Here is a 19552-nt window from a genome sequence, read left to right on the forward strand (position 1 = left end):
ACAATATCTCCAGAACTGGGAATATCTCTAACAGAATGAACTCTAACTGTGGCCTCTAGATAGCTACTGCTTATTCAGTCTTATCTAGTTTAGTAAAGTTCTAGCAGATTGCAACACCAACCTAACATTGTACATTTACAAATTAGCTTGGGAGTCCAGAGAATGAACTTTTCCTGGAAAGCTTGGTTTCCTATGACAATTTTTGCCTGTCCCCAAAATATTAAACACTGAATAAAAGTGGATTTTAAAACCAGTGGTAGAAAAAACTGGTTGCTCCCTATATTAACTGTTCGTGAATCTTTGATGAAGCATGTCCTGCTATTTGTAATTATTGGGGAATAAAAATCATTTATGGTTCCATCAAAAGCCACCGAAGTCTTCCAGTTAGCTTTGTTCTGCTTTGGATTAGTCCCTTAGGCCTTGATTTATCAAGATATTTAAAAGTGTGCCTAGATTGAAACATGTGAGTTCTCTCATTGACTTCATTCTTGCTGAATTTGGAGTCTTAGGTGCTGAGAATCCTCATCTCCTGGATTTCACTGGGTATTATGGGAGCTTTACACTCTATATCTAGCAAAATGGAGGCCTCTTGTTAGTGATGGTGATCTGAAGTGTAAATTGTGGGGATCGCTTTTCTTGTAACTTCTATGCCACTGACAGTTTTCTTACTGTAACTATAAACAAAACATTAAAAGAATTAACCTCGGCACGGGATGGTCAAATCTGTCCCTTACCTAGACGTTATCACTGGGTTTATTCTAACCATATGTAACTGAACTGAGCTACTTGTTTCCTTCTGCTGCTGTCATATCCTGCTGGCTTTGTCAGCAAGCCAATAATCTCAACAAGTGAGCTCTCTTACCTCTCATTGCCTACCAGTGATGAAACAGTGATGCTGAGAGAGCAGGAGATGGAAATCTGATACTAATGTCACATGTTGGAGAGAGTGGCATTGAGTGGACTGTAGAATACAAACTTCTCAGCCTGACTGCAGACCAAACCATTCACCAGTATCACCCCCACGGTGGGCTAAATAACTAAAGTGCAAATGTATGGGGAAATGAATGGGTTTCCTGCTGTGATGGTACAAAGTCTCTCAACAGCGCTAAGGTGCACATAGCCTGGGCTGATAAATGAAACACCAGACAAACAGCGACTATATGTTCTTCAATTAAAATCATTATCCCTTTTGGCTATGAATAAACATTGTTTGAAATCGTTGCATGTTTATATTACCAGCTTATCCCTGTGTGTAGTGATTTGATTTTGGAGATGCAAAGTGGTCCAGTGGCTAAGTCACTAAATAGGAATTCTGGAGACCTGGATTCTATCCTGGTTCTGCCAGTGACCTATTGTGTGATCTTGAGCTCTGTGCCTCAGTGTCCCCCTACTACCCTTTGTCTATCTTGATTATTTTGATTTATGCTTTCAGTGTGGGGACTGTTCCTTACTATGTTTTTTTGTACAGTACCTAACATAATGCGGTTCTGATCTCAGCTGGAGTTTTCAGGCACACCGGTAATATAAATAATTAATAAGAATTATTTCTGTTTCAGGGGGCAGAAGTTTCTGAGGGAGATGCACAGATAGGCATGTTTCCTTTTTGCATCCTACATAAGTAAAATTTAAGGGCCACTTCAGATATTTGATCCCAGGATTGAACTTCCTACGAATCATTCTTAGCAGTAGTTCTCAACTAGGGGTCCACTTATTCTTGGGGTTCACAGGAGATGCATCAACTCATGTAGATATTTGTCTAGTTTTACAACAGGCTACATAAAAAGCACTAGCACAGTCAGTACAAACTAAAATTTCATACTGATGAAATGAGAAAGTCAGCAATTTTTCAGTGTTTTGTGACACTTTTGTATTTTATCATAGAATCATAGGACTGAAAGGGACCTTGAGAGGTCATCTAGTCCAGTCCTCTGCACTCATGGCAGGATTAGGTATTATCTAAACCATCCCTGGCAGATGTTTTTCTAACCTGCTTTTAAACATCTCTATTGATGTAGATTCCACAGCCTCCCTAGACAATTTACTCCAGTGCTTAACCACCCTGACAGGTAAGAAGTTTTTCCTGATGCCAACCTAAACCACTCTTACTGCAATTTAAGCCCATTGCTTCTTGTCCTATCCTCAGAGGTTAATAAGAACAATTTTTTTGCCTCCAAGTCCTCCTTGTAACAATCTTTTATGTACTTGAAAACTGTTATCATGTCTCCCCTCAGTCTTCTCTTCTCCAGACTACACAAACCCAATTTTTAAAATCTTTCATTATAGGTCATGTTTTCTAGACCTTTAATCATATTTGTTGCTCTTCTCTGTATTTCTCCAATTGTCCACATCTTTCCTGAAATATGGTGCCCAAAACTGGACACAATACTCCAGTTGAGGCCAAATCAGCATAGAGCAAATGAATTACTTCACGTGCCTTACTTACAACACTCCTGCTTATTCATCCCAGAATGATGTTTTCTTTTTTTGCAACATTGTTACAGTGTTAACTCGTATTTAGCTTCTGATCCACTATAATCCCCAGATCCCTTTCTGCAGTTCTCCTTCCTAGGCAGTCATTTCCTATTTTGTATGAGTGCAACTGATTGTTCCTTCCTAAATGGAGTACTTTGCATTTTTCTTTATTGAATTTCATCCTATTTACTTCAGACCATTTCTTCAGTTTTGTCCAGATCATTTTGAATTTTAATCCTATCTACAGTGACCAGACATCCCAATTTTGAGGGCTTTTTCGTATATAGGCACCTATTAGCCCCAACATCCATCCTGATTTTTTACACTTGCTGTCTGGTCTCCCTAAACCTATCCTCCAAAGCACTTGAAACCCCTCCAAGTTTGGTATCATCCACAAGTGTACTCTCTATGCCACTATCTAAATCGCTGATGGAGATATTGAATAGAACCGGATCCAGAACTGATATGCCCTTCTAGCTGGACAGTGAACCGTTAATAACTACTCCCTGGGAACAGTTTTCCAACCAGTTATGTACCCACTTCATCTAGATTGTATTTCCTTAGTTTGTTTATGAGAAGGCCATGAAAGACAGTATCGAAGCCTTACTAAAAACAAGATATACCACATCTATGGCTTCCTGTCAATCCAGAAGGCTCATTACCTTGTCAAAGAAAGCTACTAGGTTGGTTTGACACGATTTGTTCTTAACAAATCCATGCTGTTACTTATCACCTTATTATCTTCTAGGTGTTTGCAAAGTGAATGTTTAATTATTTGCTCCATTATGTTTCCGGGTACTGAAATTAAGTTAGCTGGTCTGATTTTGTAAGCAACTGGTTTTTAAGTGAGGTGAAATTTGGCGTACTCAAGACAAATCAGACACCTGAAAAAAGTACAGTAGTCTGGAAAGGTTGAGAACTATTGATTCATAGTATTCTAGGAATTTTTAAAATATATTTTGCATACTGTATATGGACAAAAGATGATCTCTAGATGTCCCAGTTGTGCTACCTTGTGGCTTTAGGTAGGTCACTTAATACTCTCTTGAGGAAGGTTTGGATCTGCGTTCATATTTTCAGCTGGTCCATATCTTTCTATGTATAGTCAAGAAATTTCATTCTAGCTTGAAAATTACAGTGCCAGCAATTGTATTATTTTATTTTATTCTATGATTAATAATAACCAAATCTTCTCAGATTCAAAAAAAGGTGTCAAAAATATTATCCATTTGCAATGTCTCCTAAAATCCAGGTTCTTAAGAAGACCCAACTGGTTAAGTGCTGGAATATTTAAAATGTCATGGTGTTGACTGGTTCCAGAAATTGTACAAGAGAACCTTTTCTCTTTAAATTACAAGGCCCATTTTGGCAGACTCCAAGATTTGGATAAATATTCTACTTTTACCAGCTCATCAAAATGGAACCTGCTGTGGTGCAACCATTTGAAACTGTTAAAAGTCAACCTTCACTTCACAAATGATTAAAACAAAATGACCTATTTCAATAGATTAAGATGTTTCCAATTGATACGATCTTGGAATTATCCGGTGTATTGAATTTCTTCTTCCTCTATTACTCTTATTGAAATTCAGTTACCATCAGTGCAACTTACCTTTCACATATATGCACTTGTAAGCCCAAACACTGTAGAAAGTTGGATCCAGTGGGACCTCTACATTTTCCTTGTTTGAAAGTATTTAATACAACATTTAAGCTCAAATCTTTAGCTTTCAGTATCACTTTGCTGATTACATGTATCTGATCTTGATGAGAGATTTTCCAATAAAATGTCATTGCTATCCAAGTATTTTATTCTGAACGAGGCAACAAATATTTCTAACAAATATTTGATGTAATACATTTTCATATCTAATCATTATGGGATGCTCAGCTTTTAAACATTGTGCTGAGCTAAACTTCTTGATCTGTACAAAAAAAAAATCTCTGGAATTCCTGATCTTGATACCTTCCTGCAAATGTATATTAGATACTAATTTTTTTGTAAATATTTGTTCAGAATGATGTACCTCATCTGTTGCTCAGTTCATACAGGGAGAGAATGGCAAAATGACATTCTTAGGATCTACTAAGTGTACTGAGCAGCTTGTCTTTCTCAAGTGTTCTTTGGGTTCTTAATGAAGCCAACAATATTTAGTTGCAGTTTACAAACTGTAATTTTCAATCATAAATGCATTGTTTTGTCAGAACAATAGTATTTGATTAATTAGCTGCTGTTATTCGCTGATGAGGACAAACATAGGGAACAGAGACAGAGTTCAATACCCAAAGCCAAATGAAGCCATTCAATACAGGGAGTGAAGGCATAACTGTTGCTTGTAAAAAGCAAAAGGAAATATGAATAAACATTCTTGCATAAAGGCTGGAAAAGGGTTAGAAAATGTATTTTTTCCCGTTAAGGCATCCATTAGGAACGCCATATCTTTTAAACCATATAATCACACAGAAATGGATAATCAGCCCATCCACCCCCACAAATATGCATTATTGTCCTTGCTGATATTCATAAATATTTTACTTAGACCATCTTTGAATATCTCCAGCAACGAAGTTTCACAGATGTAAAGGTTGTTCCATAGTCAAACAACTTGTACTGCAAAATGTGTTCTGGGTTTGGTTTTTTGTTTATTTCCCTCCCCCGTCCCCCCCATCTCAGGCTGAATTACTCCTTGTACAACTTCATAAAATTGCTCCTAATTTGTCCTCCCTGCAGCACCTGGAACAATTCTTCCTCCTCAGTTAGGCAAATGTCCTATAAATCACCATTGACAGTTTCAGAAATCAGGAGAGTGATGCTCTGGAAATTACTGGCTCGCAAGGCCTCCCCTTACTTGTCTTGCCAGAGCCCACACAGAGTTAATTTCTGTTGGTTATATTCATATTATTTAACAGCATAAAATATAGGTCCAGATTCAGAGCTATGCTGTGGCTTACTCCCACAGGATGAAAAGATCTTACATCAACTGGATTTCCTAGCCAAGGATGCTCCTACGCTAGTGGGCTGTTTATAATTAGATAATGTTTGCAAGGCACTTATCAAATGAAACCTATTAGAGAGAAGCTAAGTATTACTATTTGTTTGTATGTCCTTAACAACTTCAAAGGGACTTTTTACTGGAGAGGAAAAAAAAGATGTCTCTTAAATATACTTTACAATCACATAGGCACAGTTAACTGCTAATAAGTACGTACATAATAAGTGAGTTGAGCTTTTAAATTCTAGAAATATGAGAAATGCTGAAAAGAACCTCAAAGCCAATATTTTAATATAAAGGGAATCTAATTGGATCACACTTCTCTCGGTTAGGATATGCCAGGAGTTGCTTTTTTTCTAACACAGCACATATTTGGGTGACAGGACTAGACGCATAAACTGCCTCGCTGCAGAGAAGTGTGAAGTATTCCTAATAATATGAAATGTGACTCAAAGCTCGGTGTTTTACACATTTCAATGTGAGCTTGAACACTGGACTCTTGTCGTGGAAATTTCTGCTGAGACAGGCATAATTTCCTACCGCTAATGGACTCCTTTTCAATGGAAAATGGGCCAGCTTTCAAACAAAAAAAAATGACCCATTTTGAGCATAAATAGGCCTGTTTTTCCAGCTAAGTCAGCTTATAAAACTTGCAGTAAGACATGATAGTGTGAGTTTTCTACACAATAATATCCATTTTTTCAAAATAATGAAGAACGCTAAATTTGAGGAGAAGGTTCCAATAAAGCCTGAAGAGAAACAGAGAACATTTTTAAATGGAATTCTGTGAATTTTGCCCAGCCTTATATGTTCATGCTCATTCACTGAGTCATAGAAACTGCAGTGATATTACTATATGTACAATTATATACCATCTTGGAGCCTTAAAATCCCAGTAGGGGATTTTCTGTAGTCCAGAATGAACTGCATGCAATAACATTTAGTTTCTATATGAAAGGGGCACACCCCTCTTGCAGGATAGGTGGGATTTTAAGGCTCAATAGCTGAAGGTTTTCAGTGTTTAGCATCTCTTCTAGTTTGGGCTGCCTGAACAGCAAGTTTCTTACTGAGCCATGGTATTGATCAATTGCCTTTGGAACCTCTGGTGGTGGTCTGCAGACATTTTGAGAACCAAAATGTGGGGGCTTGGGGCTTGGCAAGGGAAAATCCCCATGAAAGGCTGTCTTGTATAAAATGGCCTGTACAATGTATAATTTGGAGAACCCCTGCAGTGAGCTCTTAGCTGCAAAGTGGCTGCCCTTGGCTTGCTAAGCGATAGTCAAAAAGAGGCTTTTTAAATTTTAAATGACAAGGGGTTAATTGATGGGGGACAAATCTCATCCCAGCCTCTATAGTTCTGCTGCACGAGGTGGTGATGGTATTTGGAGGAGATGGGGGAGGCATTTGTTTTTTTTGCAGCATGGAACTCAGCACCAATTGGCTCCCTTTATGACAGCACTCCAAATACATGTTTAAACAACAGCTATTGAGCATGCAAGATATTCCTACTACATAACATAAAAAATGACTACAGCACCTCTTCATCTTTGTTCTCCAAGGACAATGCAACACACATGGTTGATAGACAGATGATTCCACACAAGATCATCATACAAGGGGGAAAATACTCATTTTAAGAAGGGCTCATTCCTGCCTCCATTGAAGTCAGTGACCCTCTGCTTGGTTAGGCAATTCCATCTTTTCATGTGCTGTTTATTTATACCTGCCTACCGTACTTTTCACTCCATGCATCTGATGAAGTGGGTTATAGTCCACAAAAGCTTATGCCCAAATAAATTTGTTAGTCTCTAAGGTGCCACAAGGACCCTTCATTGTTTTTTGCTGATATAGACTAACACAGCTACCCCTCTGAAACATGTCAAAATGGTTTCTGGGTTCAATGGGAGCAGGTTCAGGCACTGAATAGTAATTCCATTTGATGGTATATAATATTACCCTTTTGTCTAGCAGCCTACCATCTATGCTTCTATGCCCAGAGCAAAAGGGGAATTGAGAACCCAATGTCTGACACCAGTTCAGAATTCACTGTGGGCTCCATTTTGGTTTTTAAATTATGGCCAGCATTGGAAAAGTGGAGTGGGGTGGGAATTGAGAATGGGTTGTGCTGCAGCACCAGCATGGAGACCTGGTGCTCTCTAGTTCTTTGATGGGTAGGTACTCAGATGATGAGTATGGCATAAAAACTGGATGGATGGATGGATGGTTAGATAGGTCTAACGTGCTAATGTCACCATATCTAATTCTTTTGTGCCAGCCATTACATATTTTAGATATGGCTTTCCTATTTCTGTTACTTCTGAATATTTGGATTACCATTTAGAATAGTATGTGCAGAGTACATAAAGCTTAATAGAATAAAATGTAAATTTATATTCAATATGTGACTTTAGGATTTAATTATGTAACTATCATAATATTAATGTCATGTGACCAAATGTTGGTCCATTGAAGTGCATAAAACCTGGGAATATTTTAATTTCTGTCCCATTTCACTATACAGTTGAATAATGGTGTAGCTTATACACTGTTCACAAACAGAAACCCATTATACCTTGCTTCATATTCTATTTTAGATAAAATTTGCCCTTCCAGTCCCTGGAGCCCAGAGGAGAGCAACACTCTTTCCTAAAGTAAAGTAGTAGCTCAAATAAATTTTTGTCCTATATTGCATCAGACCAAATTGTGTTTTTTTTGTTGTTGTTGCTCTTGATGTCTGAAGTAGAGGAAACTGAATTTTTGATCTCTCCATTTTTTTTTTCAGACAATGGAAAACCCAAAGTACGAGCTTATTATAGAAGCGAAGGACATGGCTGGTCTGGATGTGGGATTAACTGGTACAGCAACAGCTACCATTGTTATCGATGACAAAAATGATCACCCACCAGAATTCACCAAGAAAGAGGTAAGAATTTGCCGGTTTTTTTGTTCCATTAATCGTTGCATCCAATTGTACATAGTTCTCTTTCTGAATATAAAATAACATTATTTTATGAGGGAGGGAAACACCTATGGTCAGATTTATTTCAGCTTGTTTGACCCACCTTTTCTAGGGCCACTGTCACATGCTGCATGCAGGCCATCCTTATACCGGTCTGCTTGGAAATCATGATAGTTGCCCCATGTGCCTCTCTCAGATCCCCGCGACTGTCTTGCCAAGACCTTTGGCGCATACGCCTAGGCAAAGTTATGGAGGAGAGGAGGCTACCATAGGCTTGTCGTCCGCCCTTTAGACCACTGATCCAGATCCAAAGCCCAGAGTGAGTTTGGACGCTCAGTGACATAGAGTTTGTAGCTTCTGCCAGAGAACAACCTAGACAGAGCTGCTAACTGCCTATCACTTCAGTATGCGCACCTTTTCTGTCCGAGTGAGATCCCTTAGCCTTTCTTCAACCAAGAAGTATTCACAAGGCAGTGGAGGATGGAGTTTAACATCATGCCCAGGACAAACTTTTATTTGGAAAGTAGTGATTAAAAGCATTTTTTTCTCACCTTGTATGTCTTCTTAAACAAAACCTGACCTGAAGAAGAGCTCTGTGTAAGCTTGAAAGTTTGTCTCTTTCACAAGCAGAAGCTGATCCAGTAAAAGGTATTACCTAACCCACCTTGCCTATGCAAAACCAGTCAGTTTGGGCTTACATGGATTTCAAGAAACTGATACACAGGAAACAAAACTCAGAGCACTGCAGGATCCTTGGACAGTGTTCTGGTTCTTTGGACAGAATCCCTGGTCTCTGAATCCTTCAGGATTTTCTCCCTTTTTAATTTTTGCTCATTGTACCCCACTGCTTTTGGGCTCAGGTTGACATAATTTCCCTGGGGATATATCTAATAAATTCTCCCTCCCTTAAATCAGTACACTTACATACACCATTTAATATAATTTCCAAAAGCAGAACACAACCAAACCCCAAACGTTATAACATAAAGTACTGTAGAGAAATGGGCTGCGAGTGATGAGATAATATCTAAATTAAGCCTACAGAGCTATTTCCCTCCTTTCTCCCATAGCGGGTAGTCCTATCACTGCAAACCTAGCTCTGGGTCATATGATAATATGACACTCAGCTGAAATCAACATGTTTTGTCATGAAGGCAACGAATTTCAGCACTTTCCCTTTGAGACCTGCCAGCTTTCAGAGTTTGGTTATGAAACTCTGGTCCTGATGCCTTTTAAATTTCACCTGTTCTCTGTGATAATTTTCTGCCCTGCAAGATGAATTCTATTGAACAATACTGAGTGCCTGGAAGAAAAAAAAACAAACATAAAAGACATCGCCTGTCTGTAGAACGATGGCATTTTAAACCTCTATCCCTGTCGTGACAAAGCTTTCTGGCTTCAGGCAAACCATTCCTCAGATCCTTCCCTTTCTACCTCCTACCTGTGGTGTCCAAAAAGGGCAAAAGACTCCTAGGAGCATCGGCTAATTCCACCAGTCAGTTTGACACCCAAACCCACCAGATTTGGCCATAAAAGTTTCACAAACTTCTGCAGTTTACAGGAATATTTCCAGATTGTAGGAAGCGAACACTAGAGATGCTGAATATAGTATAAATTTGAAAGGGAAGGGGGAATTGTATTATTAAACTATTATTTTCTTCTTGCTGCTGTTTGTTTTTTCCCCTGTTTAATTTTATCCACTTGGCAGTGTTTCGTTTTCAAAAGAGTGATAGAAATTTCACTCTAATAATCATTCTGTCAGCAACTGAAGATTGAGGGACCAGACTGAAAAACAAGAAGGATTCAAAACAGCTTTTCTTTGCAGTAAAAATATGGTGCTAAATGTCAACAACACTAGCGGCTTTCAGCAGGGTGCTTTTACTGGAGCGCCACTAAACAACACCACAAACAGTTTCTAGGGCCTGATCCAAAACTTATTCAAGTGAAAAGGAGCCTTTCCTTTAATTTACAGGGGCTTTTGATCAGGCTGTTAATCCTGTTAGAATTATTTCTTTGGATCAGGCGCTTAAACCTGTAAGAGCTATTTCATTAGGACTTTTAGTTAAAATAGGCATATAATATTGTATAACTATAGGCTCCCCATTAATAATTATAAGTACATAAGAAGACTCAACGTGATCAGAATAGGGAGCCATTCTATTCAACATTGCTACCAATTAGGCTTTCACATGTCTGCTTCCCTGAATTTCTGCCATTTCACTCAATCCTCCTCTTCTCCAGAAGTAACTACATGTCTTTCTTGAAATCATTCTTATGGTTTGCTTTAATAATCTTTGGTAGTTTAGGCCAACATTTTCAGCTGAATGAAAACGGTCTGTTTCTGAGAAGTTCTGAACACCTACAAATTCCATACAAGTCGGTGGGACCTGACCTACATGAAAACCCGACCATTTGCATTTATAACTATGGATTTAGGCAGCTAACTTTAGTCACCCAGGTTTGAAAAGTTTGGCTTTAGATCGTATGCTTATTACACTTTTTCTGAAATGCTTTTGCCTGATTTCTCTATTTAGTCCTATTGTCCTCTTTTCTTTTTTCCCCCTATGTATCCTGTTTTGATCCCTTCCATTACAGTTTAAAATAGTAGTTTATAATAAAAAAAAATCCTCTGCCCTAGTAAAGCTGAGTTCTGAAAACAAGCACAAGCCTGGGATTTTTCAACCTGCTGCTGTCAGGATTTAAAGTCAGTAAATGTTGCCAGTGGATGGGATGGCTCAGAAAAATATTTGTAATTCATAAATCAGACCCTTTCATTTCTACATCAGATTTACTGCTCAGATGCAGTCTATGTTTAATAGTACCTGAAAGTATTTTTTTTCTTCTGAATTTGGTGGCCTTTGGTGGTCTCTTTCCAGTTTCTAGCAATGTCCCATCCCATCAAGCAACACTGCATTTAGATCTACTAGTCAGTCTTAAAAACCAGGCATGAAATGGCAACAAAGAGTCCCTGGTTCAGAAAGCTCTTAAGCATGTGCTTGCTGTTAAGGATGTGCAGGACTTTCATTGACTTGAGACATGGTGGAACTGAAATACCTGCCCAAGTCCCACCAAGCTGCTTTTGCAAATCTAAGCCAGAAACCAAACCGCACTTCTCACCTGTGTGATTCCTCTGCAGATGCTTGGGGTGGGTAGTGTGAAGATGTTTGCATGGCTGCTGCCTGTGGTATACTTTCTCTGTGTATAAAAAAGTGGAGCTGACCTCTGACCTGCCAGTCAGGCATCTTTTACAAAAATTAAATACCCTTTTCTTCAAAAATGTGGAGGAGACGAAAATCCATCATGGCAATTTACAGTTAAAAGAAAGCCTTTTACTTTGAGTTACTAGTTTAAGGTGCCATAATTACTGCATTTGAAATTCAGTACAAATAGTTATAGGTAGACTTTCCTCACAGCTGACAACAATAACGCTTAAAAGAAGAGAAAGGAAAAAAGAAAAGACAGTTTCTACAGGATAGCTTTTGAGGCAGAAAACTCAAATATAATAAATACAATAATTTGATTTAGAAGTGCTATCATCTTTTATTTACTTTGAGATTGGCTGCTTTATATGGGTTCTTTTAGTACTGATGTATTTTTTTCCAACTATCTCCCTTCTGTTTAAAGATATTTTCTAACGGTCCCCTTTCTCTTTTATGAAGCAAATATATATTTAGTGGCCTGCTTTATCATCTGACAATATAATTTCTACTGAAAATAGCTTTTGCTTTTATTTTTCATGGTGTTGTGAAGGTAGCTCTAATAAGCTATGTTTTAAATGTGAATTCTGAAGGCCAGATTCATTGCTGGTCTGACACAATGGAAGTCAATGGAGCTATACCACAGATGCATCTTGTTGTAAATGTTGTGTGGTGTGTACCTAATAAAAAAAAATCTGGACACTGCATTGATTCAATGTCAGGTACTCCAGTGTAGCTACAAAGTGGAAGATTGTACAATGTTCCTTAAAATGCTTTCAATTTCTATTTTCTTGCTGTCTCACTGGAAGTCCAGAATTTTTATTGCTTTCCCCCAAGTTGGAAACCAGTATTTACGTTTCTGTTTGAGATGCGCTAGATTGCTTAACAGATGTTTTCTGTAAATCCCCAGTGCAAAGCAACCTCAGCTTTGTTTGAGTCTATGTCTGTTCATTAAAGGTGATTTTTGTTTTGATGCCTGAGGCAACTCTTCCCTTTCTCCCTGCCCCCTGATAAACTCTGATTTTAAAGTATATATCAAGAATAGTGTTTTTGTAACTATTCTTGAATAGTTACACATTTTTTCAATTAATCCTTAAGAGCCAAATTTTTGGACATCTATCCAAAACACATTTAAACTGGGCTTTGTTCAGTGGTCTTACTGTAGGCTGACTGCACAGAATCATCGTCATAGAATCCTAGAATATGAGGGTTGGAAGAGACCTCAGGAGGTCTCAAAGCAGGACCAACCCCAACTAAATCATCCCAGCCAGGGCTTTATCAAACTGGCCCTTAAATCTCTAAGGATAGAGATTCCACTTACCTCCCTAGGTAACCCATTCCAGTGCTTCATCATCCTCTTAGTGAAATAGTTTTTCCTAGTATCCAACCTAAACCTCTCCCACTGCAACTTGAGACCATTGCTCCTTGTTCTGTCATTTGCCACCACTGAGAACAGCCTAGCTCCATCCTCTTTGGAACCACCTTCAGGTAGTTGAAGGCTGCTACCAAATTCCCCCCTCATTCTTCTCTTCTGCAGACTAAATAAGCCCATTTTCTTCAGCCTCTCCTCATAAATAATGTTCCCCAGCCCTAATCATTTTTGTTGCCCTCTGTTGGACTCTCTCCAATTTGTCCACATCCTTTCTGTAGTGGGGGTGAGGGGCAAAACTGAATACAATACCCCAGATGTGGCTTCACAGTGCCGAATAGAGGGGAATAATCACTTACCTCGATCTGCTGGCAATGCTCCCACTAATGCAGCCCAATATGCCGTTAGCCTTCTTGGCAACAAGGGCACAGTGGTGACTCATATTCAGCTTCTCGTCCACTGTAATCCCCAATTTCTTTTCTGTAGAACTGCCACTTAGCCAGTCAGTCCCCAACTTGCAGCAGTGCATGGGATTCTTCCATCCTAAGTACAGGACTCTGCACTTGTCCTTGTTGAACCTCATCAGATTTCTTTTGGCCCAATCCTTCAATTTGCCAGGGTCACTGTGGACCCTTTCCCTACCCTCCAGCATATCTCCTCTCCCCACAGCTTAATGTCATCCGCCAACTTGCTGAGGGTGCAATCTATCCTTCTGGTGAACAAATGCTGAACAAACCTGGCCCCAGGACTGACCCCTGAGGCACTCCACTTGATACCAGCTGCCAACCAGACATTGAGCCATTGATCTCTACTGTTGAGCCCAACAATCTAGCTGACTTTCTGTCCACCTTATAGTCCATTCATCCAATCCATACTTCATCTTCTTCATGCTCAGCCTCTGCTGCACACACAACGTTGCAATAGTCACCACAGTCATTTTCTCTTCGCTCCTAGGGTGTTTTAGCCAGTAACTCTGATAACTGCAGTTCTTTCAGCTCCTCCCTAAATTCCATATGATGTGGATGCTGATTCCTCAGACAGAAGCCCGTCTCCTGCTTCTTTCCCTGTTTCGGAGAACTATGCCATTCTGCTGCGAACATGACCTTAATGTTTATAGAGGGAAAAGGCAGCACTTTTCCCTCATGGTGTTTTTAGGGCTTAGTCATGCAAGGTGCTGAACATCGTGGCCCTGATCCAGAAAAATGGTCCCATTGAATTCAGTAGAACAAGTCAAGTCCTTGAAATTAAGCATATGCCAAATAATATGATGGATTTGGTTCTGACTGCTCAACACTTGGTGAGATCAAACCAAAAATGAAAATGCTTGTGAACTATTAATCCAGCATCAAAATATAGCTGTCTTAAAATATCTGACCTATTCCATTTGATGCATGTCCTTATACCCTGCTGATTACCATTGTATCTGAGCAGCGGTGGCAGACACTCAAGAAATGTAGGCCCAAAATGTAGTTTCTCAATAGCAAACTCTCAAACTCCACCACATACTTTCCATAGGTTTATCTAATTGCAATTTAAATGCCTAAATATAGCATTTTGCATTTAAATGGTATTTGGTCTTGACCGGAAACTTAAGGATAAAATTTCCAAAGTTTCTCCAAAAATGTTCAAACAAGGTAACAGATGTGTACACAAGACCTTTAATGGCTCACCAGTTTTATAGGTGATTGCCCATACGCACAAGAATAATGCATACAGATAGAAGTGCTTGCAGATTTTGTGGCGATTTTGTTCCTGGGAGCTCTGGAAAACTGTGGCTTGTTTAATGTTAGTGGATTTTTAATGAAATTTTGAGAGTTATTACTGTACACAAAGATATATTTCTGTGTCATGAAGAACATTTGGCCTTTTTTCCCAAAGAAAGTTAAGATATGGGGCTCAACTTTTGTACAGTACCAAGGGAGTGCCAATCAAAGTAAATAATGAACCAAAGGAAAGTGCAGGAATAGATCATTTTGTAAAATCTGACAACTTCCTTGCCTACTGTAGGATATTCAAACAGTTTGGCAATGCATTACTTAGGCTGAGTGATTGCTAATGGTGCTGGGAATTATTTATATACTCAGTGCATTCAGAAAATACATGATGTTGTTTTCTGAGCCACTTTGTAACAGTTGGTGACAGAGCACTGCAGTGCTGTGCATCTGCAATGCATGCATGCTAACCTATGGTTAATGTCACTGCTGGTAGTGTGTGATAAGGAGCTAGTGGTGAAACATCTGCTACAAAGCTATAAGCAGGCTAATCCATCTCTATAATATCTTTGTTCTAACAGCATTGATTCTGGCAAGAGGTCAGCATGCTTCTTCCCATAGTCAGTAGAAGAAATATCAAGGTGTGTTGCCCCAAGTGGTTCTATCACAGAAGTGGTGTCAGGGGTTTGTTCTCCCTCTCCTAAGAAAATGGGATGTAGAAGCCACCTCCCATGGATCCCAAGGAATCAACAGATGTCCCTGTGCCTCTGCAGTAGTGTGATTCCATTGGAACCACATTGCCAAGTCCTTCCTCTGGCTACTGCTATCTCAGGCATGTTCTTAAAGGAAGGGCACTCTATGGGAAGGCTGCATAAACTTTCCTTCATAAGCTCTGGGGTGAGAGGGGAAAAACAGCATGCTGCTGACCACCCAGTACCCATCCTGTTCCCACACAGGATTCTGGAACCAGCAAAGTGCCTTCTGCAGGGCCTTGGGGAGAGGTGGCATCTGCTGTGAGGTTACCGCCCACAGCCACTTGCATATGGCAAGGGAGAATCCACAGAGACCTTGTGGGGATAATTTATATAGAAGTTTTGGGCAAGTGAGGATCAGTCCTCTTTGCTCTCCTCCATATATTCTCTCTCTCTCTCTCTCTCCCTTCCAACTCCCGCCCCCCGCTTTCAATCTATTCGATTTCCAGAATATTAAATCATTTAAACACTCAGAGTTCCATTGCATCAGGGAACTCAACTTTGGGAAATTTCTTTTTTTTATTTTTGTATTTACAAAGAGATTTCTGTATCCCTCCCTGACTCATGCATAAACACACATAAAGTAAATCTCTCCTTAATTTTAATGAAACATTTCCACTGTGAAAAATAGCGACATTGTATCCCTGTTAACTAAACTGTGCCTTCAAGAGAGAGATTATTTGGTCACATTTTACATTAAAGAGCCATTTATAAATAGGTTATAAAGGGTTAATAAATGATTAATTGATGTTTTCATAAATGATTATCAATTGTCATAGACTCCACTAAGTCAATCGGTTGCTTTATAATCATAATTTATAACCATATTTATAATTATGTGCATATGGTAATGCATTGGTGAGGGTGTGTTATATGTCTCCTTCCTTCACTTATCCACAGAGAATGAGTCTTATAGAGCCCTACTTAGAGACCCTTGTTCTTTGGCTCAAGCTTTAGATATTAATGCTTTCAGCTCTGGAAGATTCTGGCTCAGTCCCTGATGTCAGCCAAGATGGTGGCCATCACACTTATAATCTGTCATGACACATACAACTCATCTCTATAACATGCTTATGGCATCCGTAAATCATGTTTTAACCTTTTAATGAACCATTTATAAGTGGAACCTTAATATAAAATGTGACTGATTCTTTAAACAAGGCTATCAAATAAAGCACAAAATAACCTTCTGTATGCTGTCTCAAGTCTCCTTATATCCTGTTTTGCTGGATAGATGTTGTTGAGCTCAGGATGGATTCATGAGATGGTCCCTTGGTATTTTGCTAGCTAGTTTAGTTGTCTGCTCAGAATGGACTGAAAGCCTCATCTAGCAGTTAGAACAATGGACAGGGAGTTGGAAATCTTGGGTTTTTTACACAGTTCAGGTAAACCAAGTCAATCCATTTCTCTGTGTCTCCATTTACTCATCAGTTAAATGGATAGAATAGCATTTCGAGTAAAAGATGAGGTTAAATGAAATATATCAGTATCATTATTATTTATTAACTCTGCAGGAACAATAACATGATAGCAAAAACGGATTATAATTAAATCCTCTCCACAAATTAGGGTATCATCAAATGCTTTAGTTTGGAGAAAAAAATACACTCTGAAGCATGGCATTATCTGGTTCCTGGTCTGTTGCATCTCTGTGACTTCGATCAGATTTGCTCAACTGACAAATGAAAAAAGCACCACTTTGCAAAATGCAGTTCAGATCTAAAAATCAATCCCGGTGCTTTCCTCCTGGAATGTTGTCAACAGTAATAAAGATTCTGCAGGTCAAATTTTGCCTTTAATTACACCCATGCAAACCCATTCTCTTTGGGGGCAGGGAAGAAAGGGAGGGGAGAGAAGGATAGGAAGGTAGTGCTGATAAGTAAGGCCTTGTATTTGGAAACTAGCAATTCAGTGGCTGATAAGGGAGATGGAATGGACTCCACGACCCTCTCGTTCAGGGACTGCAGGAGTATAAAAAACAATCAGGTGAGGCTCTGGATACACACATGGAGCAAGTCAGTGGAGTAAGTAGGTGCCATTTTTACACAGTCACTTTTCATAATATAATTCCACTTTGGCTTGCATCTTTGGGTCCAGCCAAGCCACACTCAAAGCAGGGGACCCAAAGGGACAAGGGAAAGGTAGACTTCTACCACTCTTATTCTACCCTGATCTCCATGACTTGTGGGGATCCTTGCGAACACAAGGGAAGGAACTGGGCATGGCAGGACACTCCTCCTCCTAGAACGTCATGGCCTACCAAAGAATCTGCTTTTATCTTGACTTTAGTCCCTGACATTTAATACTTATAATCTATTGGAAGGAAAAATATAGGTAAAATTGTCAAATTTTCATCAGGCTGCTATGAGTAGGCAGGATCATAGATGGGGCAGGCATATTGACAGCTCAGAATGTAATACTTTTTCTTTTCATAATTTTTTGCTGGTTTTACCTGTGCTGCAAATATTTTTACACAGCCCTTTATGCAACAAATTTGTTGAACACAAAAGAGATTAGGGAGTCCCATAACTGGTTTATTTGTGTTCTTTCTTGTCTGTGCCTGGGGCAAAGCTGCAGATGCATACGTGGTGTTGTAGCTAGATTCTATTTACAAAGTGCCTATTAGTCACATTTAGGGCTGTTTATCAAATACTTGTGTAAGGAAAGTAACACATTGTGATTAATATATTTTCTCTTAATTAAGTATGCATGCACTATAAGCTCACTGCAAAAAAAAATCCTACATTATTTTAAATTTATGTTAATAGTCTGATTTAAACTATACTATTTGTTGTCATGTTTAATATTTAGCCTTTTCTGTGGAGTAGGTATTAAAGTTCAAACAATTAAGGGTTTTCCTAATTTGCATGCTGATCTTTAGTGCAATTTTCAAGCCATTGGGTAAAATTTTCAAAAGCATCTACATGACTTAGGAGTCTCTCTCATTTTCAAAAGTGACATCAGCACTTACAGCCAGAATTCCAAAGGTATTTAGGCACCTGCCTATGCAGATGGGGGCCTAGTGGTGTTTTCAAGAGCACCTAGGTGTTGAATTCCCTGTGGAGCCAGGAGGAGTTGAAGATGGTCCCTACCGACGAGGAATGCTCAGTGCCATGCAGGATTGAGCCCATAATGAGCACAGTGACAAACATTCAGCTGTGTAGGACTGGTAAAATTTAATGGGACCAGGCTATACTTATTCTCTGCATTGAGTAAAACAAAGAGGAACATAGGGAAAAAAATAGCATTTGGAAGATCAGTGCTTCTCGTATTCCTCCAAATTCATATGTGTACATAATAATTTGTATTCATGTGGCTTTCCATTAGCTATCTGTAAAACCGGTATGGGCACTTTGTTCAGAAACTTCTGCAAAATATGTTGAACACAGAGTCCATCCACTTATCACATAATTAGAGTAGAATATACTGCATCGCAGTAGGCAGCAGAGTTTTACATTTATCTCTGCTTTTGAAGGGTGAGTTCATTGCTTTGTTTCTCTACGCCATGGTCATGAAATACAGGGAGTTGTCTATTTAATCTACAGATAAACTAATTTCAGTGGTACATGAACCAACACAGTGCATGCTTTATTATCTGAAAGCAGCCAAAAACACTTGTATAAATACAGGAAAGACTCTCTGAATATAAATGATCTTTCAAACCATACGAAATTGGGAGGGGAGGGTGGACACAAAAGCACTTCACTGCTTCTCCAGATGTGTTTCTTTCCCTGCACTCCTTATAATTTGAGTCAGTGCACATAAAAACCTTGTATTCTCATGAGTCCTTTTTTAAAAAGACCTATTTTCCCTCCCTTCCTTTGTCTAGTTTCCTTCATTAGTCATGTTCAGCTGATTTAAGTAGTCTTGATATCAATGTCTGAGTCCTTATCTTTGCTAACCATTTGGTTATGCTCGGGAGGTCAACAACAACACAGTGATAATAACAGCAATTCTCACTACAGCTGGTAGTTCTCACCACTAAACCATTCCAATGCTGAGTATTCCCTGAAGACTTCTTCCATCTACTTCAACTAAGAGCAAATATCCAAACAATGAAAGCAACAAAAAGCCGGAAAGCCACAATTTATTGCTCTT

At 39.0% G+C, this 19552-nt stretch overlaps 1 protein-coding gene across 2 annotated transcripts in view; it reads left to right on the forward strand.

Annotated features, from left to right (window-relative positions):
- The window catches only part of CDH13 (cadherin 13), a 749109-nt gene that overhangs the window by 608859 nt on the left and 120698 nt on the right, over positions 1 to 19552 (forward strand). For both annotated transcript variants that reach the window (XM_030581605.1, XM_030581606.1), the window contains one exon: positions 8248 to 8388. In XM_030581605.1, coding sequence (XP_030437465.1) covers positions 8248 to 8388 — 141 coding nt within the window. The remainder of the gene's footprint in view (positions 1 to 8247; positions 8389 to 19552) is intronic.

Source organism: Gopherus evgoodei, chromosome 12 (genome assembly GCF_007399415.2).
Source record: "Gopherus evgoodei ecotype Sinaloan lineage chromosome 12, rGopEvg1_v1.p, whole genome shotgun sequence".
In the NCBI taxonomy this organism is placed as follows: Eukaryota; Metazoa; Chordata; order Testudines; family Testudinidae; genus Gopherus; species Gopherus evgoodei.